This window comes from Amphiprion ocellaris, chromosome 3 (genome assembly GCF_022539595.1).
Source record: "Amphiprion ocellaris isolate individual 3 ecotype Okinawa chromosome 3, ASM2253959v1, whole genome shotgun sequence".
NCBI classification, from domain to species: domain Eukaryota; kingdom Metazoa; phylum Chordata; class Actinopteri; family Pomacentridae; genus Amphiprion; species Amphiprion ocellaris.
Window position 1 is genome coordinate 9,720,142 of NC_072768.1, and position 26,951 is coordinate 9,747,092.

General features: G+C 41.2%; 2 protein-coding genes across 3 annotated transcripts in view; both read right to left on the reverse strand.

The window, feature by feature from the left end:
- The window catches only part of ptprq (protein tyrosine phosphatase receptor type Q), a 47,742-nt gene extending 23,373 nt beyond the window's left edge, over positions 1–24,369 (reverse strand). For both annotated transcript variants that reach the window (XM_055008424.1, XM_023275382.3), the window contains exons 1-27: positions 23,958–24,369; positions 23,666–23,791; positions 23,397–23,541; positions 23,012–23,296; positions 22,691–22,908; positions 21,603–21,783; positions 19,879–20,253; positions 19,150–19,461; positions 18,104–18,397; positions 17,715–18,014; positions 13,593–13,723; positions 13,144–13,273; positions 12,908–13,061; positions 12,683–12,789; positions 11,638–11,735; positions 10,991–11,159; positions 10,569–10,829; positions 10,280–10,440; positions 7,078–7,189; positions 6,244–6,352; positions 3,955–4,069; positions 1,750–1,819; positions 1,442–1,641; positions 1,034–1,262; positions 770–898; positions 528–674; positions 155–318 (exon numbers count right to left, since the gene is read on the reverse strand). In XM_055008424.1, the coding sequence (XP_054864399.1) occupies positions 155–318; positions 528–674; positions 770–898; positions 1,034–1,262; positions 1,442–1,641; positions 1,750–1,819; positions 3,955–4,069; positions 6,244–6,352; positions 7,078–7,189; positions 10,280–10,440; positions 10,569–10,829; positions 10,991–11,159; positions 11,638–11,735; positions 12,683–12,789; positions 12,908–13,061; positions 13,144–13,273; positions 13,593–13,723; positions 17,715–18,014; positions 18,104–18,397; positions 19,150–19,461; positions 19,879–20,253; positions 21,603–21,783; positions 22,691–22,908; positions 23,012–23,296; positions 23,397–23,541; positions 23,666–23,791; positions 23,958–23,993 (4,758 nt within the window). In that variant the 5' untranslated portion in view covers positions 23,994–24,369. The remainder of the gene's footprint in view (positions 1–154; positions 319–527; positions 675–769; positions 899–1,033; positions 1,263–1,441; positions 1,642–1,749; positions 1,820–3,954; positions 4,070–6,243; positions 6,353–7,077; positions 7,190–10,279; positions 10,441–10,568; positions 10,830–10,990; positions 11,160–11,637; positions 11,736–12,682; positions 12,790–12,907; positions 13,062–13,143; positions 13,274–13,592; positions 13,724–17,714; positions 18,015–18,103; positions 18,398–19,149; positions 19,462–19,878; positions 20,254–21,602; positions 21,784–22,690; positions 22,909–23,011; positions 23,297–23,396; positions 23,542–23,665; positions 23,792–23,957) is intronic.
- Positions 24,370–25,149: 780 nt separating this feature from the next.
- Positions 25,150–26,951, reverse strand: part of otogl (otogelin-like) — a 28,088-nt gene continuing 26,286 nt past the window's right edge. Inside the window, exons 56-58 of the mRNA XM_035950536.2 lie at positions 26,839–26,910; positions 26,029–26,108; positions 25,150–25,900 (exon numbers count right to left, since the gene is read on the reverse strand). Coding sequence (XP_035806429.2) covers positions 25,700–25,900; positions 26,029–26,108; positions 26,839–26,910 — 353 coding nt within the window. The 3' untranslated portion in view covers positions 25,150–25,699. The remainder of the gene's footprint in view (positions 25,901–26,028; positions 26,109–26,838; positions 26,911–26,951) is intronic.

Here is a 26,951-nt window from a genome sequence, read left to right on the forward strand (position 1 = left end):
AGAGGCACTTATGTTTAATATGTCCATTGAGTCTATGTATGATTGATTGGCCAATTTAATCCAACATGTTCAACAGAACTGACTCAGGTTTTAATACTGATTTGTCAGCAGCTGTGGCTATACAGAGCTATTTAGGGAATAACATCTGGCTTACCATTTCTCCCATGAGGGTGATGTCCTGCAGCAGACCTTCATCTACCAGGACCAGCAGTCTGTACTGGGTTATGGGACCGTTGGGCTGTGCAGGGCTTCTCCAACTCACACGAATTGAAACCGAATCCTCAGCAATTGCCACCAGGTCCTGCACTGCACTGGGAGCTGCTCACACAAACACACAAACAGAACTAGACAGAGATTTACAAAGGAACACAAATCACATGCATAATATTTTGGACTTTCTTGCCTTATTTTTGACTTTTGGCTTTATTCTTTGTAGTTGTGTGTTCTTTCATGCCAGCATGTGCTGCTAAGCTTGTTCAATTATTGCTCTAATTAGGTTTATGGGCTCATTAGTTGAGTGTCCTCACCTTCAGCAGGTGTAGTTATGTCTTCATGTGCTGCTGGTCCCGTCTCTCCAGCTGCCTTTGCTCGGACTTCTATTGTGTACCTTGTGTAGGGGGTCAAACCAGTAAAAGCAAAACGCATGTCTCCTGTGCTGTTCTCGTACAAAAAACCTGGAAGAAAGATAAAAAAATAAAGAAATATGTGCATATTTAGTGTGGATTATGCTCCCCTGTATGGGTGTGTTTTTGAGTCCATATTTAATAACCTGTAGGTCCATATAGGTAGAGCACGTAGGTGAACTTCCCTGTGATGATGTTAGGAGAGTTCCAGGAGACAGAGATCGATCTAGACGTCATATTCAATATTGCAAAGTTTTGTGGCGGATCTTCTGGAGCTTCATGCACAAAAAGAATTTAAATACATGAGTGGAAATATAAAATAAAGATAAAAAGCTAATGTCAGTATTGTAAATGCTGCCTTGAAATATGAAAATTGAACAACAGATATGCTTTTTAAAATGTTCCCATACCTGATTCTGGCATGCGGACCATAGTGGAGGCTATCTGTCCTTCTCCCTCAGAGGTGAAGGCAGACACCTCGAACAGATAGGCAGTGTGAGGTCGTAGCTGATCGACTCCCACTGATATGGGCACACTCCAAGCGGCTGCAGGGGGCACAGCGGAGAGGGTGATGGGCGGAGACGATGCCGTTATCTCCACGGGACTTACAGTGGCACGGGAGAGGATATCGGCTGCATCCTACACACACAAAATCATACAGAAGGTGAACAGAAAGAAAAGCATTTAAGAATAAAATGCACTTTTTATCCTTGTGTTGTTCAAATGGCCAGCCTTGTGCCTCGGTAGTATCTATAATCCTGACAGAACAAGAGCATTTAACAGTTCTAAAGAGAAAGGGTGACACAATGATGCAGTACATTGCAGTGAGGCAGCGCTCCAGTCATGATGTCCTCCGCGTTGACCTCCAGCATTCGGACGGTCTGCCCTGTGCGAGCATGCTTTGCCTTGACTGCAAACTTTGTGATGAGGCCGTTGATGCGGTGCGGCAAGAACCAGGTAACCATGACAGAGGTGTGGTTCTGAGCGTACGCTGTCAGATTGGTCACCAGGCCAGGGGCTGCAGAAAATGCACACAAATATATATTTTGAACAAGTTCACACAAATATGCATATAAACCACTGCTATTTTAGGTGTCATTTTAGATTTATGTGCATGAATACTCACAGGACTCATGTGTCTTTATGTATAAAGACTTGCTGAATGCTCCCGTTCCAGCTGAGGACATAGCTGCTACCTAGGGAGAGAGAGAGAGACATAGTTGGTAGGCATTGCTTGTAATGAATAATTTATGTCCCTGTCAATAGAGCAGTTACCATATCCCAGTCAGGAGCTAATCTCAGGCAGTGATCTCATCTGGAACAAACTGTTGCAGTACAGGTGATCCAGTGATCCCAGTGACCAACAACAACACAACATACCTTGTATGTTGACAGTATGTAAACAGATCACAACACAGTCAGCTGAACCTGAGCAACATCTTGGATTTTCTCACCAATTTATGTAGATTAAATGAAAGCACATGAAAACAAATGATGTGTGAAGTGACATATAAAGTGAAGAGGAAGTTTAAATTAGATTATTCAGCTTGTCAGGAATTCAGGAATGAATGCTAACTCAAAACCTTTACTTTAAAAAATCTAATCTTTTTTCCATTTCATTGATAAAGGAGTGTGATCAGAAACACCTTACATTTAAAAAATGAGACAAAAGAAAATCAGTTTAGTTGTGGCACAATTCCTATCAGAGATTAAATATCCTCAGACTTTCTTCCATTTCTCTGTCACCAGACTGTGACACTCACCTCCCCTGTTCTAAATCCCCAATCAGTCTCAGTGTATTTATAACCACCATCTTACCATTGATCTTTGTCAGTTCATCATTTATACACCACCTTCGTTTCTGTTTTTATGTTTGTTCGTTTTTCGGCTTTAATAAACTGCCTAAACTTTTCTTGCATGCCTGGCTGTGTCTGCATTTGTATCGTTCTTCTTCCTCTTGTCCTCGTACAATACATGCTGGATTTTAGTTTGGCCATCAAGTATTTTTCATTTTTCTAAGTAATTCTACACATTTACTGTACAATTGAAATAAGTAATGGGGAAGCATTTATAGCAAGAGAGTGAAATGGTAAATAGATGGAGCAATACCACGTACCACAAACTTAGTAAGAGCAGAAAATTCAAAACTGAGTTGAATCAGTTTCTCTCTGGATTGTGCACTTTGAGCTTCTTATATGTGATGGCTCTTTGGGGGCTACTGAAATGAATAAAACTGTGCAGGCGTGATATTGCTCTCGAAAATCGGCAAATCTCAAAAGTACAATTGCTCAGTCAAAAAGTAGGTCTTCAGTGATAATTGTGTCTCATATTCAACTTTCAAGATTTAAAACAAGAAAAATTCTGGCGATGAACTTTACAGGGTAGATTCACTAACTTGAAACAAGACAGAACAAAGCTGTCTTCTGCATTTTTATCAAGAATTCAGCATTTAATTGTGGAGCAAAGTCGTTCATGTCGCAAATAGGAGCAATATATTGTGCAATTCTTTGTGCTCATTCAAAAATATTGAGTAAATGCAAAATTTGTCGCATGAGTATAACGCAAACCTTTTCAGAGTGCCACGTGTAGGGTATAGGCTAAAGATGGAGAGAGAATGTGCTCATGAGCTCAGCTGTGTGCAGCTGTGTGCAGCTGTGTGCAGGGTTTAGTGGGTCAACTCCCTCCCAGGTGAGGTGTAGTAATATGATACATGCACTCAGAAGCACACACACACACACACACACACAGACAAATACAGCATGAGCAGGTATAATCGGGATGTGTGTCAGTCTCTCATAGTCCATTTGTATGAAGGTCATTGTGGGCTAATGAATTCTGAAAACTAATAAGCATGATCACATTCAAGCTCAGTGACAACAGACAGTGGAAAGAGCCGTGGCTGATCCATAGATCTGTTTACCTGATTAATAATGCAATCAGGATCAATTACCAGTATTCAGCCAGATCAAGAGAATAGTCTGGTCCTGCGGGATCACCATGACATAGACACGTCCACATGACAAGACTAAAGGGCAATTTCCAGAAATATATTTGCTTTGAGATACACAAAGATTGCAGGTGCTTGAGTGTACTGAATATAAATATTTAACTAAATATTCACCTGTACGCAACAGTACTATTAATCTTACTGGTGATGTGTGTGTAGAATCCCAACAGGAAAACTTGTTCCTTTTTATTTTCTCTGTTCTTTGCTCATAAAGGTTCTATCGATTGAAGGTTTTACATTTTTGTGAGTCAAAGGAAATTTCTGAAAACTGCAATGAAATGGAAATAAAGTACCGATCTTGATTTTCTGCACTGCATATCCTACCTGGATGTTGTATGTAGAACCTGAAGTGAACACAGTGAGCAGAGTCTCTGGGTCAGGCATTAAATGTATCACCTGCAGGAATTGGGCATCTGGATAGGGACACACCTCCTTGTACCTGCAAGTATAAATCAATATTTAGATTCATCACTTCCCACTTCACAATATGTGCAGATTTATAAACAGTATGGGGCTGAATGAAGGAGAAAAAGGTTTGCATTCTCTTAAATTCAGATGAACAACTGCTGGAGATGGAAAGTAATTTTTATTATATTTAAATATAGTCTTAAGGTGTGTATTATTTTATACACCTATTTCGCTATCTTAGGGGACAATATCTAATCCACTATATACATTTAATTAGCGAGCTCAAGCGCTTTGCACATTTGGTTAATTTTATTGTTTAAACCCAAACCATTGTGGAGTGAATGAAATCTAGGGAAAGATATCTAAAGCATGTTTTCAGAATTCGTTTAAACTAACCTTTTCAGAATTATAGCTCATCTTTTATTTTTTGCGCACATCAAGAATTTAACTATTGGGAATATATATTCAACAAGTTCACTAAAATGAAAAACAGGTTGAATTTTTTCAATTGCACTGCCAGTTGAGGTCATTCGGTGTTCCTTGCAAGATATTTTTTGCAAGTTTAAACTCTCCAATAGTTAGTAACTACATAAATTTGCAACATAAAATCTCTACCTAGATCAATAACAACAAAATCTTACTCATATACACTGATCAGCTGCAACATTAAGAACACCTGCTGCCAAAATAGCTCTGATTTATCAAGGTATGGAATCAATAAGACCTCTGCAGGTTTCTTGTGGTATCAGACACCAAGACATTGGCAGTAAATCCTTAAAGTCCTGTATGTTGTAAGGTGGGGCTTCTGCAGGCTAGACTTGTTTATCTAGCACATCTCACGAAATCTTGATGCTGATTTAGATCTGGATAACTTGGAGTTCAAGTCAACACGCTGAAGTCTTTGTCATGTTCCTGTACTATTTTTGCAGTATGGCAGAGATCATTTCTCTGCTGACAGAGGCCTCAGCCATCAGGGAATACTGTTACCATCAGGGATTGTTTGTACGACAATGTTTAGGAACATTTAAGGTGTCAAAGTAAGATTCAAATGACTGCCAGGATTCAAAGTTTGCCAGCAGAACATGATGAGAGCATCAGTGCATCGTGTTGCCATCTTTTACACAGGTAAATTACGCACATGCACTCAGCTGTCCTTAATATATCAAAGAAAACATGATTCATCAGATCAGGCCACCTTCTTATGTTGTTCCATGGTTCGTTTCTGACGCTCACACACTTTTGGCAGGGGTCAGCATGAGCACTTGGACCATTCTGCAGCAACTCAGCCCCATAAACAACAAGCAGTGATGCTGTGTGTGTTCTGACACTTTTGTATGATAAGTGGCAATAAGGTCTTCAGCTGAGCTTTCCAGTGGGACTGACCCACAGGGGCCACCTTTTGGTCTCTACACACATCTATGAGCCTTGAGTGCCAATGACCCTGTCACTAATTTAGCAGTTGTCCTTCTTAGGAGGACAAACCACTGCATACTGGGAACACCTCATCTTGGAGAAGCTCTGACCCAGTGGTCTAGACATGACAGTTTGGCCGTTACGCTGCTCACTGTTCCTGCTCCAATCACATCAATGTCAAGAACTGGTTGTTGACTTGCCGCCTAATATATCACCCCTGACGCATCCCTTGGCAGGTGCCATTGTAACGAGATACTCTGAGGGATTCACTTCACCTGTCAGTTCTTTAATGTTGTGGCTGGTCACTGTATGGATCAGTGACAATCCTGTAACAAACAGTAGAAGACGCTAAAAAGGCCACTTAGCATAGCGACGTGATAACACTTAGGTACTTTAAAGATTAGAATGCAAGGCTTTAGACTTTACTTGTAAGTAAATATGAAATAGAGATCTGAATATTTCTTCCCCTGCTAAAACCGTACAATTTTAGTGTGCATTATACAACAGCTATGTACATACAGGGTACACAGTAAATAACAATAACAAGGAGTTTCCAAAAACTTCAACTAAAGTTACATTTCTCGACATACTATAATATGTATTGACCATATGTTTTTTTTTAAATTGGAAAACTCATAATTTCTTTGTTTTCTCACAATGATATTACCACATATAATTAGTGGTAACAACTGCAACTTCAACAATAAATCTCCATTGAATCTTGCACGTAAGACACAGCTAAGACCAAAATAAATTCTGAATCCACTTTCTAACACGACAGCGAATAACTACCTGATGACATATCCGTCAGGAGTTGAGGTATCACTCGGCATTTTCCAGGAGAGCAGAATACCATTAGAGCCGACAGCTTCTCCCTCTAGAGAATAAGGTGTCTCTGGGACTGGAGAATGAATGTGTGAAAGAGAGGAGATGAGATGAATACCAGCAACCAGAACATCTGATTTCACCCAATTAGCTGCATATTGTACAGCTGTGCAAACATTTGCGTGTTAACTGTCAGTATTGGAGCCAACTGGCATCTCAGTGGGCTCCAGAATGTTTCCACTGTCCTATCTAATCCCATCTTGTGCAAAACACAACCAATAAGCAGAACTTAGTATACATCCTGAGATTAATAAGTACTGAATCACTCAACAGAACACAGTGTCATTTGAAGAATGGTGTTGTTGTCTACAGTGGGCCGATCCTTCGAGTGTGTGTGCATGTGCGGGTGTGTGCATGTGTGTTGGGGTTGCGTGAATGTGTTGTAGGCCGAACCCTGATGAATAAGGCTTCACACAGCAGTGGCATTTCACTGACATTCACTGCAGACCCATTCATCCCGTGGTTCAAAAGCCCAGGCTTAAGTTACCTAAAAGGAATTAAACAGCGAAGGAAGTACACACACACACATACATGCGCACACACCCACAATGCTTAGTCCTCTTCACTAGTGTGTGTGAGTGTGTGTGTGTGTGTGTGTGTGTGTGTGTACTGTAAGCGCGATACAGTGACTGAATGAAACAACAGAGGGCACCTGAAAGAGAACCTGACCGTACTTTAACGCCCCAAAACAAAACAGACAAAATAACGAGACAACGGTGAGTGAATTTGTGCACGTCTCACCGCTCTCATTAGTATTGATCATGCGGCTGACTCCGGGGCTGATGTTGGACGAGGCGGCTGCTGTGACTGTTGCAGTGTACTGTGTCCCTGGACTGACATTCGCCACGTTGGCCTGTGGACACAGCAAAACACACCTGTTCACAGCATATGCATGAACACATACACGTAAACACACAAGACCGGCCAGCTCAGGATTAAAATACCGCAGTGGTTCCTGATTCTTGTTCTCTGATGAGCACATGCAGCTGAGGAACAGTTTCACCCACTGTTTACTAGATGTGTTTTTATTAGTGGTGGGACGTGATTAAATTTTTTTTAATCTAATTAATTACAGGCTTTGTAATTAATTAATCTCAATTAATTGCAGTTTTGTCAAATAACAATATTTGACACAATAAGTGAAGTTTTTCAATTCAAATAAAATTGTGGTTGACAGTTGAATCAATGAATAGACATATGTGTTTACAATTTAAAATTGATTTAAAAAAAGGAAAATGGGACATATAGAAAAAAGTGATTTTGATGACTTAAAGCCCGAATTGGTTGTTTTTTCCACTGTATGGCACATAAAATCAGCATAAGTAGTTCAAGGAGCTTCAGAAAGTTGAAAATCCAGAGATTCATTCTGTTTTCATCTTTTCTGGGTCTGATAAATGGTGTCATTTTGATGGTTCTTTTTATAGGAATATCAATTTTTATTTATGTAATTTTTTTAAACAAAAAGTTTATAATGAAGTTATTAAAAGAGATATTTTTGTTGTTTAGGTTGTTAGGTTAGGCCTCAACGGAGTAAAAACTTAAACCACAAAAATGTTTCATTTCTATTTATCTGCATTTTTCATCTGTCTGCTACATTCACAGATTACTGCAAATCTAAGTGCAATTATAGCGATTTCATTCAACATTTTAAGACTTTCTGTAAACTCAAGCACTGTCTAGAAAAGTGGTCTATTATGGGATGGCTACACCGTTAGCATGACTCGTAGCTAACGTTAGCTCTGGTGCTAACAGCAACATGTTTTACATTGAGGTGATACCGTCGGCTTGAAGTGACGCAGTGATCAGAAAACTCTTTGTTGTACAATTTGCACACAACCAGGCTTTTATCCAAGCTGCCATCGGGAAGATTTTTAAAAGAAAACTTTCTGCCCAACAAGCTCAATCTCATCTTCCTGTTCACCAGTGCCTGACTTCACTCAGTGCTTCCTGTGCTTCTTCTTCACGGCTGCAGACAGACTTTAGGTTCATTACCGCCACCTACTGGGCTGAAGTGTTCATCAGCGTTACCGGTGTGCCAGAAATAAGGGAACTGAGGAAGGTGAAAAAAAAGCGTTATTATTTTTAACGCGTTATTTTCGCTGCACTTAATCAATCTAAATTAATGCGTTAAGGTCCCAGCCCTAGTTTTTATTGAATGGATCCAAAATTGGATTTTATTTAACTCAATTAACTATAAAATTGTGCATAGTAATACTAGTATTGTCAAATTTTTTTATGCTTTTCAGTTGGTTTAGTCAGGTTTCTATTCAGACTATTCCTACTATAGTGGCCACTGTCATGTGGTGTCGATCACAATGTATTGTTCCTTTGGTTGGCGGGGGGCGTATTGTGTGAAGTCGCCTTTACATAGTTTTTTGGTTGGCGTTATGATGATATACAAAAGTTCGGCTTCACACCAAGTTGTCCACCCATCTGAGTTTGGGGCTGAAACAAACGTTTCATTACCAATTAATCTACAAAACATCATCTTGATTACTCATTTGTGCAAATGAACGAATAAGGGGAACGTGCCACCATCACAATTTCCAAAAGCCCAGGGTGACGATGTCCTGCTGCTATTCTGTCCAAACAAGCTCATTATTCTGCTGAATAATCTCCATAATTAACAGCGAGCATAAAAAAGAAACAGCCCATCTAAATGACACAATACATCTAAGTTGATTCTCCAATAACCCTACAGACACTCAGCCTTCTGTTATTATATTTCATTATGTAGTCTATTAAAAAGAGTTTCCACAACTCGACTCAGCCATCTGTATCAATCCGAGGGTGGGCGGCAGTGAATGGATGACAGCTTGTGGTTGCATTTGTCTGTATTTTCATATGTGTGAGACAGATGAGCAGTGTCTCTGGTGTTGCAGGGTTTTTGCTTGAGTGCATGTTGTAGCCAGCAGTGGCACCTGTGACATCAGTGCGTTGAGAGGCAGCATGATGATACACTCTCAGGAATACGGCAAAACATTTTCGGTATTTGCACGTACATGCCCTTAACAGAAAGGGTATATGCTTTGCAGTCTATCTAGCTGCATGTGCACGTACTTCTACAGCTGAAACAGTAAATGAACACTGTGAGTGGTTAGTGTATTAACAGTAAGCGTGTAAACATCGACATGCATCCGATGCTGAAGTCTTACCTGTGAGTGCATCTGTCCCAGGCAGAGTGTGAGCAGCAGGATGACTGAGAGGAAAGCCATGCTGGGTAGCAGAGTTAGATTTAGTTAAGTTGCAGCAGGTTAGAGGCCTTACTGGTGCGGCTGCATCCAGCATTAGTGCACAAACTTTAGCAGGAATGTTTTACAGGTAATCCACTGTGCATAACAGCGGTGACTCCAAGTCTAGAAGCTGGTTAGTTTCATGGTTAAAGGTCACAGGGTTAGTCGTCCAGGCACTGTATAGTAGCGGATATTCGTCTTGAGGTATTCCAAAATTTTAGCGGTATGGGCAGTGGGTCTTTTCATTAGCACAAGGCTAATGCGTTCCCTGTGGTCTCTCTTCCTCTCTTGGGAGAGCTGCTTAAGCAAATGAATGATTCAGGGTTGAGCTCATGAGGGCAACTTAATAAATAATGAGATCTATTACTCAACTCTGTGCTCTGTGTGCTCTCTATGTGTGTGTGTATGTGGTGTGTAAGGTTACATTTTGGGGGGCATCTGACACCTGGCAGCCGGGAAGAGCTGGTAAGGGGCGGGACTTGGTTGAACAGGTATGTATGTGTGTGTGTGTGTGTGTGTGTGTGTGTGTGTGTGTGTGTGTGTACTTTGTATATTCTCTATAAGAACACAGATATAAGTGTGAAGCTCTAGGTTTGTGCTTTTCACTTAGATTGTTATCATTGCATTTATAGCATTTAGATGAACTTGACTGCCCTGTTTAAGTTGTTACTGGATAAATAGCCTGCATTTCACACACTACATGCATTTACCTGAACATATCCATCACGTGCAGGGTGAACTGTGACTTGTCCCTGGTTTGGTTGCAGGTTCACTTGGTAATGACTCACACAACCCACTGCCTGCTTCCAACGTAGCGAGAATGCACGTGCGGATACATTCACGACACATAGTCCCTGCACATGGGCTGGCACTCATGAGGGAAAAGGGAGACACATGGTCAGAGAGGTGGAGAAAGTTTCTGTAATTTAATGAAGACACTATCAGGACAGACGACAGTAACGGGGTGTCGACCAGAGTGGTCTTTGTAACATCATCTACCTGTGGTTACAGTCAGAAAGGCAGCGACTCCTGTTGTCTCTCCTCTCACTCGCTCAGCGCTCACGTTGTAGCTGCAGCCGTCCAGCAGCCCTGTCACCACGGCAACCCGCTCCTCTTTGGGTATGGTGATTGTGTTTGTGACTGAAGTGTTGGTCACATTGACTCTGTGGAAGTCAAACTCTCCGAGTGCACGGTCCCAGCTCACACAGACAGAGGAAGAGTTCACGTTATCTAGATGAAGGCCACATAGTCCTGCTGGGCCTGGAAGACAATTTTTGTTATTTCACAAATGCAGTTTTCATAATTTGGACTAAAATGCAACAATTTTTTACTGTATGCTCTGACTGATAAAGCATTAGTAACTGTATGGCGTTAAGGCCTATGTGTTCCTGTGTGTTTGTGTATGTTTTTGTGTCTCTTACGTGCGCTAAATTCTTTGTGCACTGCTTGACTTGCGTCTGAGCCCAGCATACTCTGAATGCTGACACCATAGTCTGACCCCGGAATCAAACCCCTGATCTCATAACTTGTGCCCTTGACCAGAACGTGAACCCATGACTCCCTGTTCATGGATGTCCTGCCAAAACGAAGCTGAGAAGAACAAAACACAATCCTTAGTCTTGGCTGGAAAATCAATTCTTAACTAATGACAGTGAAAATATAGCAGATTTTAGTTTTTTTTTTTTTTTTATCATTTATACTAGATGGTAAAATGTCTCTCATTTAGTTTTACTGGAAAAAATATCAATAGAATAACTAAATGTGGACTTTTTTGCATGTAATGTGCTTGGTCATTCTTCCTGGCCCTTGCTCTACGGAGGTCATATATCTTTAAAGGGTTGGAAACCGAATCCGTGGTGCGCCAACAGCGGTTGCTAAGTAACTAACAGGTGAGGGCAGAACCTTACGCAACTGACATCTTTGTGTCATATTTTGAGTTATGTGCTTGTAAGACAAACGGCAAGGACACACACCAGTGGGCACATCTGTCTGGAGCTTACAATGGCTCAACAATCGATACTGTCTGTATCTGTTTCTGTGGACATGGACACATGTGGTAGTGTCTTACCTTGTACTCCCCCACCTGTCCTGGTGGTGGTCTCCAGGTTACAAACGCAGACGTCACAGCCTGCTCTGAAAGAGACGCTTCCTGTGGCGCCTCTGGGACTGGAGAGAAGTCGCTCATTAGCATGTGACACCACGTACCGACACCTCATCATTGTCATCAGTCACGGCATGAAGCAGACTTGTGTTATGCTTCATTTTATAACAGCAGGTGGAAAAACTGGAGATGACAGAGCACTGAGATCCAGGCTCAACAGAGGTGGAGGAAGCTTTTTTGGTGTTTAATTTAACTTAAAATAGGCAAAATGTACTTGTGGTATCAATTAAAAAACTCTTATAATGCAGAAAAATGTCCCCTGAGAGAGGTATAGTGTTATATATACCCCATTATTGCAACATTATTATGATGCTTTAGTGTGTCTTGTGCCATGTGTTTTATTTATTTATGAGCAGTTTAACCCCTTGCAGTGCACCATCATTACTAAATTATTTTATGTATTGTAGTAAAATAGAAAAAACTGCTAAAATGTTCATCTGTGAAGTAAATCTCGTATTTCTCATATTTAGCACAGTAAAAAAATATACAATATTTCCCTCTAATCTGCAGTGGAATAGTGCTTTGTTGCACTTTCCACTGAAACTAAATTATTTACCCTAATTTAAATGTGTTTCTTGGTAAACATATCTATCTGTAAAATTAATGAGAAGTCTGTGCTATCATTGGAAAAGCAAAGATAATTTCCTTTTTTGGCTGCTCTATCTGTGCTTCAAGGGTTGTTCTAGTTTCTATTTTAAAAATAATTTATGTAACACCACCATCCGACACAATATTGTAATAGGTTATCAGTGAAGGGAATGAGGGCTGAAACCAAATTTAGTCTGTCCTGGTAAATATGATATTATAATTTTACTTTCTTCTATAATTTTGTAATAATAATCTTTCTTCTTTAATTCATGCAACATTAATTTGGTGGTTCACATATGCCTGCACATTTAGGCACACAAAGAACAAATATCTGGCGCAGTGTATTACATATGTCTTCACTTACTAGTATGTAGGATCATAGTAGCAGGTTTACTTCTTCTTTCTCCACTAACAGCAATCACTTCAACTGTATATCGGCTTCCAGAATTCAGGCCTTCAAAGCTGTGCGATCTGTGAATACAAAACCAGTCATCAGTGTTTTTAAGCACAAGCTCTGATCTTGTGATGGTACCTCCAAGCTCATTAAACGTCAATATTTTGTATACAGGCTGACAAGAATGAGACTGACCTGGGCTCCTGATGAGTAATGACCAGCTCTTGAATGGATGTTCTGTTTTTGATTGACAGGAGGAAGGCGCTCACCAGTCCCCTGCCCATACTCCAACTAATGCATATGGATGATGTGGTTTTATTGACGAGGCAGATCTCCACGGGGCTGGGAGCTGCCAGATGCAAGACAACACACATATTCAGAATTGGAAAAGATAGATGGAGGTGCTTGTGTGTGTGCGTGTGTGTGTTTACCTGCAGTGATATTGACGGTGGACGGTGAACTGTCGGTGAAGGACTCCTTCTCTGTCCGCACTGCAAAGTGGTAGAGTAAGCCCGGAGTCAGACTAGAAAACACTGCACTCTGAGTTAACACCTTCTGCACCTGTGGCACACAAATCAAAGCAAAGAGGCTGACTAAGAGCCTTAGTGTGATTCTTACAGCAATAATTAGAGAGAGAGGGAGATTACACTCGTGCACATATTAATGTTTGATACATAAAAACATGCAAACTACTGGTCACCACATGCAACTGCTGATTAGTTCCTTGCTCAAGGGAAGTAATTAGTCATTTCAGTCTGTGCAAACGCTCTTCATTTAATTATTTACCAGCATGTAGGAAAGCACTCTGGGAAATCAAACATGAGCTTGAGCAGATCTGCTTTTTAAAGAGGTGAAAACATACAAATTCTGTTTTGTTTACCTGGAGAGGGTGGTCACAGTTGAAGCAGGTGACTTCATAACTGTGAGATTCTCCTTCAGCTGGATCCCAAAGCAGCTCTATGGATGAGTCGGTCACCACGCCTTCCCTCAGTCTGCTGGGAGGAGCCAGGCCTAAAATCACAAAACATATACCACAATCTATACTATAATTATTCCTTTAGCATGCTGAAAATACTAATTATCTTTGGTTTGCGAAATTATAAAATAGATGCCAGATTTGTCGCAAAGAGTTAAAGCATTACAGTCACAATAAATACATATAATTACTAAATGCAAAAAACGTGTGAACATCACATTTATTAAAATCTAAAATAAATTGGTTAAATGACAACTTAGTCTTATAAATAACTTTAACCCTCTCAACTCCAAAACTCACTGACAAGTTTGAAAGACATTTTATCTTAAAAATGACCAAAATGACTTCATTCATCACAGCCAGAAACGGCAAAAACAGAAATTGTTCGATGGTTCTCCAACTACTCATCTAAGCTTCCTCTGTTTTGTCATTAAACTTTATCAGATCTAGCTTAAAATCATAACATTTCATCAAAATCACTTGACAATCAATTTGCAACAAAACTAACCGTTTGCTTTTGGCAGATTGTGTAGAAAACTAAAAATTTTCTGTGCTTGTTGGAGCAACCATGACTCCATCAGTGACTTCTCTGCAACCAAACGCCAAGCCACAAAAATTCAGGGACTTTTCAGCTGAACTGGGCTGAACTGCAGGCTGTGTTGGGGGGAAAGTAGTAAAATACCCATAATACGTAGAGTCACCATGTCTTTCCAGTTTTGGTAACATCTATGGGCACTTGGAAAAAGATGCTGTTTTTGTTGATTTCATGTTTTTCCAATTCTGAGAAAAAATATATAATCGAAGACTTCCAACTTCTGTAGACATTTTTGAGTCCTCTCCTCTTTGATCCATGGTTATACTGTTTCTATAGAGGTATAGGAGTTTTTATGGCAGTGAAAAACAAGCTCACAGTGAGTAAAAATGTGACAGAAGAAAAAAAAACAGCTTGAGGTTCAGAGAGTTAAAGATAATATTAATTCTTTAAATCCAAGCTCTGCAGGCACTCTATCTTATTTTAATTTAGGAACCCAGACAGAAAAGAAGCTCAGCCATATCAGTGTTACACCTTGATATGCGGCTTCCCACAAAGCGATGTGCCTGCCTTAAGAAGTGCTCTGGCTCAGAATAAGACCCTTTATATCATACAATGTAATATTAGCATTATTGAGTTATCGCCAAAAATCTTCATACAGAAGAAGCAGGGAAGCTGTGTCAGCATTAAAGTGGATTACATTTTAAATCTGATTGCTGCAATCTGCATGAGATGAGGATGTAAAAACTACTCTTAAGTGAAGCCAGAGGAGGATGGCTACAGCAGCAAAATCATGTGGAGGAAAAAAGTGTCCTCTCCTGATCAGAGTAAAACACAGAACGCAAACAGTAAACAGCAAAGATCATTTAAATTTGGGAATCAATCGTGGCTCAAAGAAGCCACATAACTCTGCATTACATTTGGTATGACATCAGGAATTTCTACTTCAGTCAAGTGGCAGTGTAAGATACTGTTATATGTGGTTTCTTGGACTAGACTCCATATTACTGACTGATGCATGCAGGATTTCAGGTGACTTAAACACCACAGTATGTGAGCAGACCTCAACATCCAACATGTCTTAGAAGAAGAGGTGTTTATTGGTGATACTGAGAAAAACAATGACAAACAAAACATATTGCAAGAGCATCTTCTGTCACCCTAATTCTGAACGCACCACATCTCAGGCTGAGACAAGATCTTTAGGTGTACAAATAACGCTAATACCAGACATGTGTGATGCTTCTGTTGGATAAATGGTGATCCATTTTCACCCCAGTCAAGGCTTTTCTAACAAAGAGACAAAACACAGGAACACAGAGGCTCGTTGTATCTTTACAGCCTTGACTGAAGCAGACAGTGGAACTGCTGCTTACTTCTAGCTGACCTGTGTCTGGGCTCCCTCCTCTGTCCCAGCTTCAGCCTCCACCTGACCTCCCTCATCCTCCCTCTCCCTCTCCTTCCTCCTCTTCCTCTCTCCACCTTCCTGCTGCAGCTCAGCAGAGCTGCTCTGTCCAGCTGCTGTTCATCACCAATCACTCATCAATGGAACTCCAGGCAGCTGCGGTGCAGCACACCTGCTGATCATCTCCACCATAAAAGCTGGCCTCACACTCCACACCCTGCCAGATAATAAACTCTGCTCACGCAGTCAGTTGTCTCGCCTTGCACTTTTGCTAAAGTTCTCCACTGAAAAAGCCTTGCCTTGACTAACCCTGTTTTTCCTGTTTAGCTCCGCTGACCCAGCTGCCCGGTCCCACCTGCTCTGTCCTCCCATCTCCTGCACTCCGGATCCTGACCAGACCACCCCCCTCCCTCACCTTGGACCTGCTGCCTGCTCCTGGATCCCCTACTCGTCTCTGCCTGCTGTGTGCCCCCCTCGGCTCTGGAAAACACCCCGCCTGTCGCCCACCCCGGAACGAGGCTGTCCTGCCCGCTCTCCGCCGCCAACCTACCCCCACCACGGAGAATGCCAACCGAGCCGCTGGTTCCTGGTACAGTTACCCCCCACCCTCCCCTTTAGTTCAGTTACTCCAGACATCAGTTTTTCCCACCCCGTCCAGCACTCCCTGAACTTCTGTTTAAACAATAAAATCCACCTTTGTTCTTGCCTCCGTCCCTCGTCTGTGTGCTCTCTGCTCGGGTTCACCCCCATGCCGTGACAACCTGTGTTTGACTCTTGGAAACAACAGCCAGAGAAGAAAAAAATGCTTTCCCCAGTCCAAACTGAAATTATGTGGACAGCTACAAATATTTTTTTGTTCTTCACTGCATCCAATGAGGCATAAAATAATGGATATTACATTCGAGTACCAGGTCTCAGCTTTATTTTGCAGCTGTATGGAAAGAATTGTACGAGAAGATATTAACACATGCCTGAATAAAGAGAGGGCTGCGCTGTGGATCAGTGGTCAGCACTGTTGCCTTGCAACTAGAAGATCCCTGGTTCGCATAATGGGCCTGGGATCTTTCTGCATGGAGTTTGTTCTCCCTGTGCATTCGTGGGTTTTCTGCGGGTACTTCGGCTTCAAAACACATTCATTTAAACTGGAAATCGCTTAGCAGTGGATATCTGTTCTAAGTTCTATAGACAGATACTTTCCATCTTCCCTATTGATGCTCTCATAGGCCTTTACTGCATCCATCTTCAGCTCCTCCTTGCTGTGTGGTCTCTCTGCCTTTAGTCTGGTCACAAATGAATTGAGATCAGGAGACAGATCCAGCTCTCTTAAGGACACTCCACCTTTTCATTCTTTTTGGCTGTAACGACTGTATGTTTAGGATTGTCGTCCTGCAGAATTACTAGGCATCATTCAATAACTTCTGACACATTTGACTGAATCTGAGCACAGAAAAAGGCCCCGTATACCTCTGCATTCCAACGACATCCATTCATGCCCATATCATAACATAAACTATGTTTGACAGATGAGGTGATAGCTGTTCCCTTGTTTGCCTCCACGGTTTCCTCTTGCCATCACTTTGACAGAGATTGATTTAGTTTCTTCCACAGCTCTATCAGTTTCTTTTTGTATATTTGTGTGAACTGTACCCTGGCCTTTCCGTTTCTAAAGATCACCAGGGGTTTGCTTCTTACTCATCATATTGACAGAGTACTCCTCCTCAATCTAAAGGGCAACACTCAACTCCCATTCATCTCTGAGCTCTCCTGAGCATGAACTAACGTTGAAGAAACATTAGCAGCCAGGTCTACAATTGATTTGAACCCTTGCAGTGTGTTAAAAGGGTAATATCTCACACCCAGACCCTTCTTTGTCAGTATAAACTTATTCAAATTATAGCTGAGAGTTGGCAATGTAGTAAGAGTTATTATGCTGGATGCAGAGCTGATACAATCAGATAGGAGGTTGTTGATGGTCCTACTAAGCTGTGAGGTCATTAAAGTGGTTTTTTGAACTGACACTTCTAAAAGAAGAAGCAATTCAAATATGAATGACTAATACATGCACGCTATACTAGCAGAGATGACTCACTTGTTCTGATGAGGGGAGTGTAGTACGGTGGTCCGATCTGCTCTCTGCTGGTGCTGTACACGCTCAGCTGGTACTGTGATCCTGGACTCAGGTTGCTAAGGGTTACGATATGCACGTCAGCAGCGAGGGAATGCCAGTCACATATATACTCGCATACTCCCTCACATGCACTGTCACAGACTCCTGGACACGCACACACTTTCACCCCATCAATCAGACCCAGCTGTGGATGCTGGATGTACAGTTGTGCATAGTTGGTGCCCACTGAAAGAGGGACTGCGACCTGCACTGGCATTGGAGCTGCACACAGACAAAAAGACACAAAGATAGATTAATAAACAGCTTAAACAGAAAGATAACATCTTTTTGGGCAGTGTTTTTGTTTTTACCTGTGGTGCATATGATGCTGGACCTCTCGCTCCTGTCATTTCCCCTCATAGCGGCGACTCCCACTTCATATGTCTGACCAGGAGTAAATGTCCCCAAGTAAACACACACGGATTCATCTACCCAGAGTGCACCAGGGCTGGACTGGTTTATCCACAGTGAAGAAGCAGCAGGATTTTTGAGCGGCTGGGATGTGAGGTAATAACCATCTGGGGGATCATCAGGTGGACTGATCCAGCAGACTGTCAGGTTTCCTCTCAGGCTCGACACCACCAGGCCGCTAGGAGCCATCACCGCTAAGAAGTGTAAATAAAAGCACATTACTTTGTTGTCAATGAAAGCGGGTTTAAAAGTTAATCAACAACTACATCTACAACTTGGTTTGCAGGATAGGTCGGCAAATTTCTTGCCATTTGTGCCTAAGCCATGTACAAAAAAAGCAATGACGAACAACTCTAAATGTGTCTTGCAAATCATCATTGTCGTCAGGATCATCAAAGAATGCCAGTGGGTGAATGTGATTACAGAACAATTCAAAAACTGACAGGTAACTTCATAAAATCACACTGAAACTGACCCACTTAGATGTGAGCATGTTTGGCTACTTATCCACATGGCTCATTTAAACAGGAAACTATCAATGTTTACTTCTTGGCACATTGTGACTAACATATTCTCACCTACGGAAATGTTTCATATTGGCATCACATGTTAAGACTGCTGAACTTCACAGGAAAACTTCAGAGAACCAGTCTAATGTAATTATTGCACTAGCTGTCTAAATAAAATCATCTACAAATGGAACCAACATGCAGTATAATTTACATTTTTTGTGAATATTAAGTCATTTTGCCTTATTTTTCAAAATCCGTTCAAATATCGCACTACAAAATAATTGTCATGTCTCCAGTATCTGATGGGAGATTTCCATTTACTGACAAAAAGCACAGCAGACAGTAGCAGTTACGCATTTGGAAACTTTTAAAAAGATTATTTCATCAAAAGCAACTTCATAAATTAAGTCTATACAGTACCATAACATGCTTACCAGTCTGTACAATCAGAGGCGTTTGTCCACAGCTCTCTATCCCATGCTGGGCTACTGTGTAAACTTCAATCCTGTATTTCCTGTAAGATTCCAGCCCTCCAATCACAGCAGTGTAGGACTGCAACCCACCGGTCCGAGACACCCTGGAGATGTTGTTCATTCCAACTACCTTGTCCTGTCTTGAAGAAATGTCCTCATAGCGTACAACAAATGTCAATCTGGCCACATACTGTGCTCCTGGCAGCATCCAGTGGACACTAATCTGACTGGCTGTGATTAGGCCTACAGTTATATTTTGAGGAGGAAGAGGTCCTGTAAGAAATACAGCATAAAAATTGAAGTTAGCATCTAATGGTTTTAGAGCTGCAACAATTCACTGATTCGCTGACAACTGGTCAATTAATGCAGCTATTCTGAGAAGCGATTGAGTCATTTTTTAAGAAAAAATGTAAAACTAGTGTGACGCCAGCTTGTTAAATTTGAATATTTTTTGTTTCTTTACTTCTCCATGACAGCAAACTGAATATATATGAGATGTGTGCAAAGCAGGACAACTAAGGATGCTATCTTGGGCCATGGAAACACATTTTTCAGCATTTCTGACATATTACACACCAGACATCTAATCAAGGAAATAATGGAAAACAAGCATATTCATTAGTTGCTGCCCTAATTAGTACACTATTTTGCGTATGAGATATGTGGATGAGAGGTGGTAAGGAGACTCACTAGTGTATGCCATTTGCATCTGTCCCAAGCTCCACTTGAAGCCAGAAGGGTGAGAGGCTTGAAGGGTAAAAGAGTAGATGCTCCCTGGAGATAAACCTGCCACAGTGACTCCTCTAGAGGAGAGGGAAATTGGAACACGGACAATTTTTCTAATGCTGCTCAGGCTCTTCGTCCCCTTTTCGTCCTCTGGCCTCCTGCGTCTGTGTTCTTCACCTTGACCCGAATCTCCATTTTCCCTCTCTTGGTACTGGAGGAATATCTCAAAGGATGAAAGATTAAGTGAGTTAAAGGGGGAGAGGTCATTCCAGCGAAGCTCTACCTGTTGCTCCATCACCTGAACCAGGTCAAACGAGAAGGAGGCAGAAGCTGGAGGGGCTGTGAGAGAGAAACAATAATATATTAGCAACTTGAGGAGTAAAAAAGCAATAAAAGTGCTCAAATGTTGTTACACATCAAAATAATGTAATGAATAACATTTTTAAATGCCCATTAATAGCTTTAACAAGCAACAGTTTAATTATAACTAGTGGTGGGACGCGATTAAAATTTTTTATCTAATTAATTACAGGCTTTGTAATTAATTAATCGCAATTTAATTGCAGTTTTGTCAAATAGCAATATTTGACACAATAAGTGAAGTTTTTCAATTCAAATAAAATTGTGGTTGACAGTTGAACCAATGAATAGACATATACATGTTTATAATTTAAAACTGATTTTAAAAAAGGAAAATGGGACATATAGAAAAAGTGATTTTGATGACTTAAAGCCTGAATTTAGTTGTTTTTTCCACTGTATGGCACATAAAATCAGCATAAGTAGTTCAAGGAGCTTCAGAAAGTTGAAAATCCAGAGATTCATTCTGTTTCCATCTTTTCTGGGTCTGATAAATGGTGTCATTTTGATGGTTCTTTTTTATAGGAATATCAATTTTTATTCATGTATTTTTTTATAAACAAAAATTTTATAATGAAGTTATTAAAAGACATATTTTTGTTGTTTAGGTTCTTCCTCCTCCAAGGAGGCGGAGCCTCGGCGAAGTAAAAACTTAAACCACAAAAACGTTTCATTTCTATTTATCTGCATTTTTCATCTGTCTGCTACATTCACAGATTACTGCAAATCTAAGTGCAGTTATAGCGATTTTATTCAACATTTTAAGACTTTCTGTAAACTCAAGCACTGTCTAGAAAAGTGGTCTATTATGGGATGGCTACACCGTTAGCCGTTAGCATGACTCGTAGCTAACGTTAGCTCTGGTGCTAACAGCAACATGTTTTACATTGAGGTGATACCGTCGGCTTGAAGTGACGCAGTGATCAGAAAACTCTTTGTTGTACAATTTGCACACAACCAGGCTTTTATCCAAGCTGCCATCGGGAAGATTTTTAAAAGAAAACTTTCTGCCCAACAAGCGCAATCTCTGACTTCACTCAGTGCTTCCTGTGCTTCTTCTTCACGGCTGCAGACAGACTTTATGTTCATTACCGCCACCTACTGGGCTGGAGTGTTCATCAGAGTTACCGGTGTGCCAGAAATGAGGGAACTGAGGAGGGTGCAATTAATTGCATTATGAGTTCTAACGCGTTATCTTAGCTGTAATTAATCAATCGAAATTAACGCGTTAAAGTCCCAGCCCTAATTATAACCCCTCAGAAATGTTAAAAAAATTAATGTGCTGTAGGTAATCTGGTTAACAAAGGTGTATTAAACGAGATACTCACTCTGGTACTGGCAGATGAAGGGTAAGGGGATGTTGCAGAAGAATGGAGTGAGAAAGTATCCTGGTCCTGTGGCGTTCCTCTGAAAGGCAAAACAGTCTGTCTGACTGGCTGGCAGCAGAGTCAGCAGATTGTTTGTTTGGTTATATGATGAGCCATCAGACCAGAGAGGTAGACCCTCCTCCTGCGAGGAAGAGACAACACCAGCCCAGTGTCATTAAAATATGAAAAAACAAAGCTCCTCTTTAATTAGCAAATGGCTGCCATGTACTTTTTCAGTTTACAAAGTAAACAACTTTTTGTGAAAGTCATCTTTCAGTGATGTCCTGCTCATCAGAACTTCAGCAATAGATTAGACAATTGTATACGAGCAGTGCCTAAATTCTAAATCTACATTGAAGTGTATTATCAAAACTGTTTTTGTTTGTTTTTTTTACAGTCAACATCTAAATCAATAGTTTCTACTTTCTATCTGCAATTTAACAAAATGGAGAAAATCTCTGAAATGACAGTAAATAGTTTCAAAATATTTTATAGTTATTTATAGTTTATTATTATTATTATTATTTAAGACTTTAAATCTCATTTTCTAACTGTTTCTTTTGGCAGTTTTCAGAAAACATTACATAATAATCATTTTGTCAAATCTGTTGTTTCTTTTTCTCACAAACGTCAACATTTTTAATCTGAACAAACTTACAAAAAGTCCTACGGGATTATTCTTTGGTGCTGAAATCTGCGCAGGGATTATGTGACATCATGTGACAGGAAGTTTAATTATACTGCGGGAAATATTCAAACTTATTGTCCTGCAGTACGCTTTTGACAACTATTTAACCCCTACAGATTATAAACTTTACACACGTTGCTTTAAATATTTATTCAAAAAGTTATTTTGGCAAATCCCTTTTTAAATTATTAAATGCTTTGTTAGTTATGACAATTTTCAAACACAATCCTGTGTTTGAAAAGCTATTCCAACAGTGTAAAAGGAATGATTAAACAAAGAAAAAAAGCTTTTTTTGGTTATTACGACACTTACTGTTAGGATGAAAAGGATGACAAAATATATTTTTCTGTAATATGGCTACCTGCTGGTCATTAAGTCCAGTCCATAGCAGCAGCAGATTGTCATGAGTCAGGAGATAAGAAGATAAAAAAAGCAGATCTTCCAGAGTCTTCAGGTTCACCAGGTGACTTCCAGCTGCCAGGGTTGAGCAGCTGTGCTGGGCCTCACTCCAGGTCAAACCTGCTCTTCTCACGGTGTAGCAGCTTCTCCCATCAGCCAGCCAGCCAGGTGGGCACTGAGCTGGAGAGAGACATCATCATCAAAGTGAAACAGCTTCCTGCCTGCAGTTAGTTTTTCGTTTTTCAGTGAAGCTGTGGTTGCATACAGTGAAAGTATAGAATACCTGTTTCCATAAAAGTGCTGAGTCTCTGCTTTAAGGTCACATTAAACTGTCTGAGAACTGTAGTCACCACCACTTCAACCTTGAAGCGTGTTCCAGGCTGGAGACCTATCACTGTGTGCTGAGATTTTATCTCTGAGGAGTTTAGGTTGAAGATGTGTGTCACAGACTGTGTGCGTGTGTTGTATAGAGACAAGGAGGATAGCATCTGATGCCTGTGAATTTTCCATTTTAGGAGTGCAGCAGTGGTTGAGCTGTGAACATGAAAGGAGGACAGGGACACTGGAACTGGGGGACATAGGAGAAGACGTTAACTTTGGTAACCACTGCAAAAAAAAATGTACGAATACCACAAGAACTGAGGCATTCAGAATCTGCAGACACTCACCAAAGTGAAAGGTCTTAGCCTGGAGCGTGGTATCATTCCTGCAGGCTCTCAGTGTGATGTTATAACCGTTTTGGTCCTCAGCCATTCGCAGTGCTATCTGGCAGTCTGGAGAGCATGCTGAGTGATGAATGAGCTCCACGTACACCTGCAAAGATGTTTGGGAAAAAAGTGAGAACAGTGTTCATTTCTCATACTAAACCAGAATCCTGTACAAAAACAGATGGAACGAGACTTTCATTGCCATTTCCCACCTTTGCCTGTGCTCTTACCAGATGGTTGCTTGCAGGTCTGCAGGTGATTGTGTAGCTGTCTGGATCTGGACTGGAGGGGAAGGACTGGAACACAGCTTCAACCTCAACAGGGTCTGAATGCTGTTCACAGGTCAGCAAGGCCACCTGGAGAAAGGCAAATACATAGACTGTTTGCTGAGTTTAAATATTACAACTAAGTGTGTGCAAAATTTTTATGTGCAACACACACATTAAATAGCAGTAATGCACATGTAAAGACAATAAAAGCTGCTTTACAGAGGAATTAAAGCCGAGCAGGCCTTCATCTTACCTGACATAAACTGGCAAGTAAACACAGACGCTCCATTTGGAAATTTCAATCCATCTCATCTCAAGCACACCTTCCCAGCAGCCACTTGGATGCACACAGTCACTTCCACAGGGAGAAACAGCGGATCCTGTGTGCGCGTTCAGCCATTGGGAGCGTTATAAGAAAACCCAAAACAGCTGTGCGTAAACATCGCCTGTGGAAAGTCCCAAGCTATTTGGGTCTGTGACGTACAGCTGAGTGCCATCCAACGTTTGAAACTTTTTCTAAAATGCCTTTTTCTAAGACATTGAAAGTTTTTGGAAGTGATTTAAAACTACTAAGTCATTTTAAATCGAGAAGAAGCTTTTACTTCGATTTTACGCACAGGCTGGACTTTGAATTTAGCGCGTAGTGAAAGTCAACGTTTAATAGCTGTTTCCTCCGAGAAGCAGCGACACTTATGAGGAAGAGGAGGAGGAGGAGGAGGCAGCCTTGCTGTGTGTATGGGAGGGGAGGAGAGAGAGAGATTGTGCCTGTATTAGTTCAACCCAATTGGTTCTGCCTCTTTGTTGGGATAAGAGCAGTTCACCATGACAACCGCGGGCACATGGCCACTCCAGGGCTGTGCCCCCGAGGAGAGCAAGAGGTGGGGAGACGAGGATGTGGGGGCATACTGAGGCAAAGCAGGAAGGGGGATAAGAGATGTGGTGGTGTTTCAAAGGCAATTAAGACATGCTCAGTGGACAAAGTCTCCAGCCTCACACCTCTGAGTGAGCAATGGCCAGCCACTCAGTCTCAGCAGACAGGTCTGAGATGTTGTTTTCATGACTTCACTCAACCTTTAAAATGAGCCTGTGCTTCAAATTGTTCATAGCATTTCAGTGGCGAGAACGGTTTTGGCTCCGGAGCCGGGTGTGGTGGAAGCACTGGCCCATGTGGAATGACAGGAATGTGAAAGGGAGAAATGATTGACAGACAAAAAGCTGAGTCCACCGAGGGGTTCTGTTGTGGAAGGGGCGACTCCCACTTGGCAATAACCTCTCCAAAGTGAAATATAAACAGATGTCAGCGCTAGGGATGCTGAATCAGGACCAGTATGTGTGTGTAATAAGGGTTATGGAAGGAGGAAGTGGAAGGGTGTGTGAAAAGGACACACTGTAGGTCATGAGGGCACAGAAAGTGTTGCAAAATGTAGACTGTACGTAGACACTGGCACTGTCAAATCTTTTATTAAACCACTACAAAAAAAAAGCTACAAAGAGGGGACACATCACATTTTACAAAACAATTCGACTTTTCTAAGGAAACAAAATACAAAGGCTAAATGTATCTCCTAAGACAAACCAGAATGCACATACAATGTTGGAACACAACAGATACATCAAAATGCAACAACTGTTGTTTCAACATATTAATTGTTAATATACAGTACGATAAAAGGCTAATGGTACCATCAGTTGGAAGCACTAGAAAGTTAACTGGGTTGGCACAGCAGGTCATAAAGACAATACAGACTAAAGTGCGGACAAAACTACTTCAAAACAATCTCCCGCTTACATAAGTTATGTTCAGTATATTTAGTTACAACTATGACTCAGGGTCAGTGTTGTAGAGTGTACTGTTAAGACAAAATGAAACATCTCAGGTTTTCACGCTTGTCTATTAGCACATTAAAATTCAGATGTTCCCTCCCATCCCACCCCGTTATTTATACATTCTTCATTTATCCTGCTCTCATTCATATTTCCACCCGGACCCTGTTTTTAGTTCCATTGGCAGGAACAGTCCAGAGGCTCTTGGAAGTTGTACTCCACAACTGTGGCGTTGCGAGAGCAGTACAGTGTGACGGAGCGGGTTTGTAGTCCGCTCTCACGGCAGCACTTACAGAACCTGGCATGACTGTTGATGTTGAAGTTGAATATGGTGGCAGATGGACATTTGCCATCGCAAGAATACACCGTAACCTGGAAGAGGAGGAGGATAATGCCATGACACAAAGTGTAATTTGGATTTTTACACTCTATTCAGAATATTTTGTCTTCACCAACTCAGCCTCCTTATTATACACATTAATGACTCGTTTGCCTCTCACCGGTGCATTGCTCCTGCAGTCATCTTTTCTAATGGTAGTCCGAATGGCCACACGCTTACATGTCTTGCCATCCTCTTTACCTACACATAGGTTCACACGGAAATAAAATATACAAACTGAGAACACACAGCCATAGCCATCCAGACCTATAGGAACCTCAGAGCAGTAACATGACATTAGTAAAATAACAGATCTTCAACAGCAGAATATAAGCAGATGCAAGTTCAAAACATACACAAAGAAATCTGCACACTGGCAGATGTATGCTCGCACACAAATACACTGATCATTTTACCACAGAGACCTCACACACCCTGAAATGCCTATTGAACAGGGCTCTTTGTTGCCCAGCAGTAGGAGCTTGCTTTGATTGACAGTTGGGTGATGGGAGGGACACAGGTCTCACAGCAGACATCCGCCAAATGGCTACTGATCTAAACTTAACCTTATTTTTACACCAATCAAAGGTAGTCAAATGAAATCTGTGCAGGTCTGGAACGTATTAAAAGAGTAGTTAATCTCTGCTTCGTCCAAATGGATGACTACATAACACTGAGGCAAAAAAAATTTTTTAAAAATAACTGCTAATACTTGGATTTCATGTAGCTCTTTCTATTACAGATGCTTTTCATATTACTCTGTGCCTTTTAAGGGTTAAGCATAAATTGAGAAAGGAAACGAAAAGACAAGACACACACACACACACACACACACGCATTCATGCAAAGTTTAAAAGGGCAGGGAATGAGTCACTGAGAGTCAGGATGCCAAAGAATCACTGTAAGTGGGAATAGTGCAAGATGGTGGTACCTGTGTCACAGTTAGTACTACCAGTGGGCGTTACAGGATTAACTGTAAATGGTAAAACACCCACTCCAGAACCTGGGAGCATCGTCGGGACCACAGCCATCCGGTTTCACAGA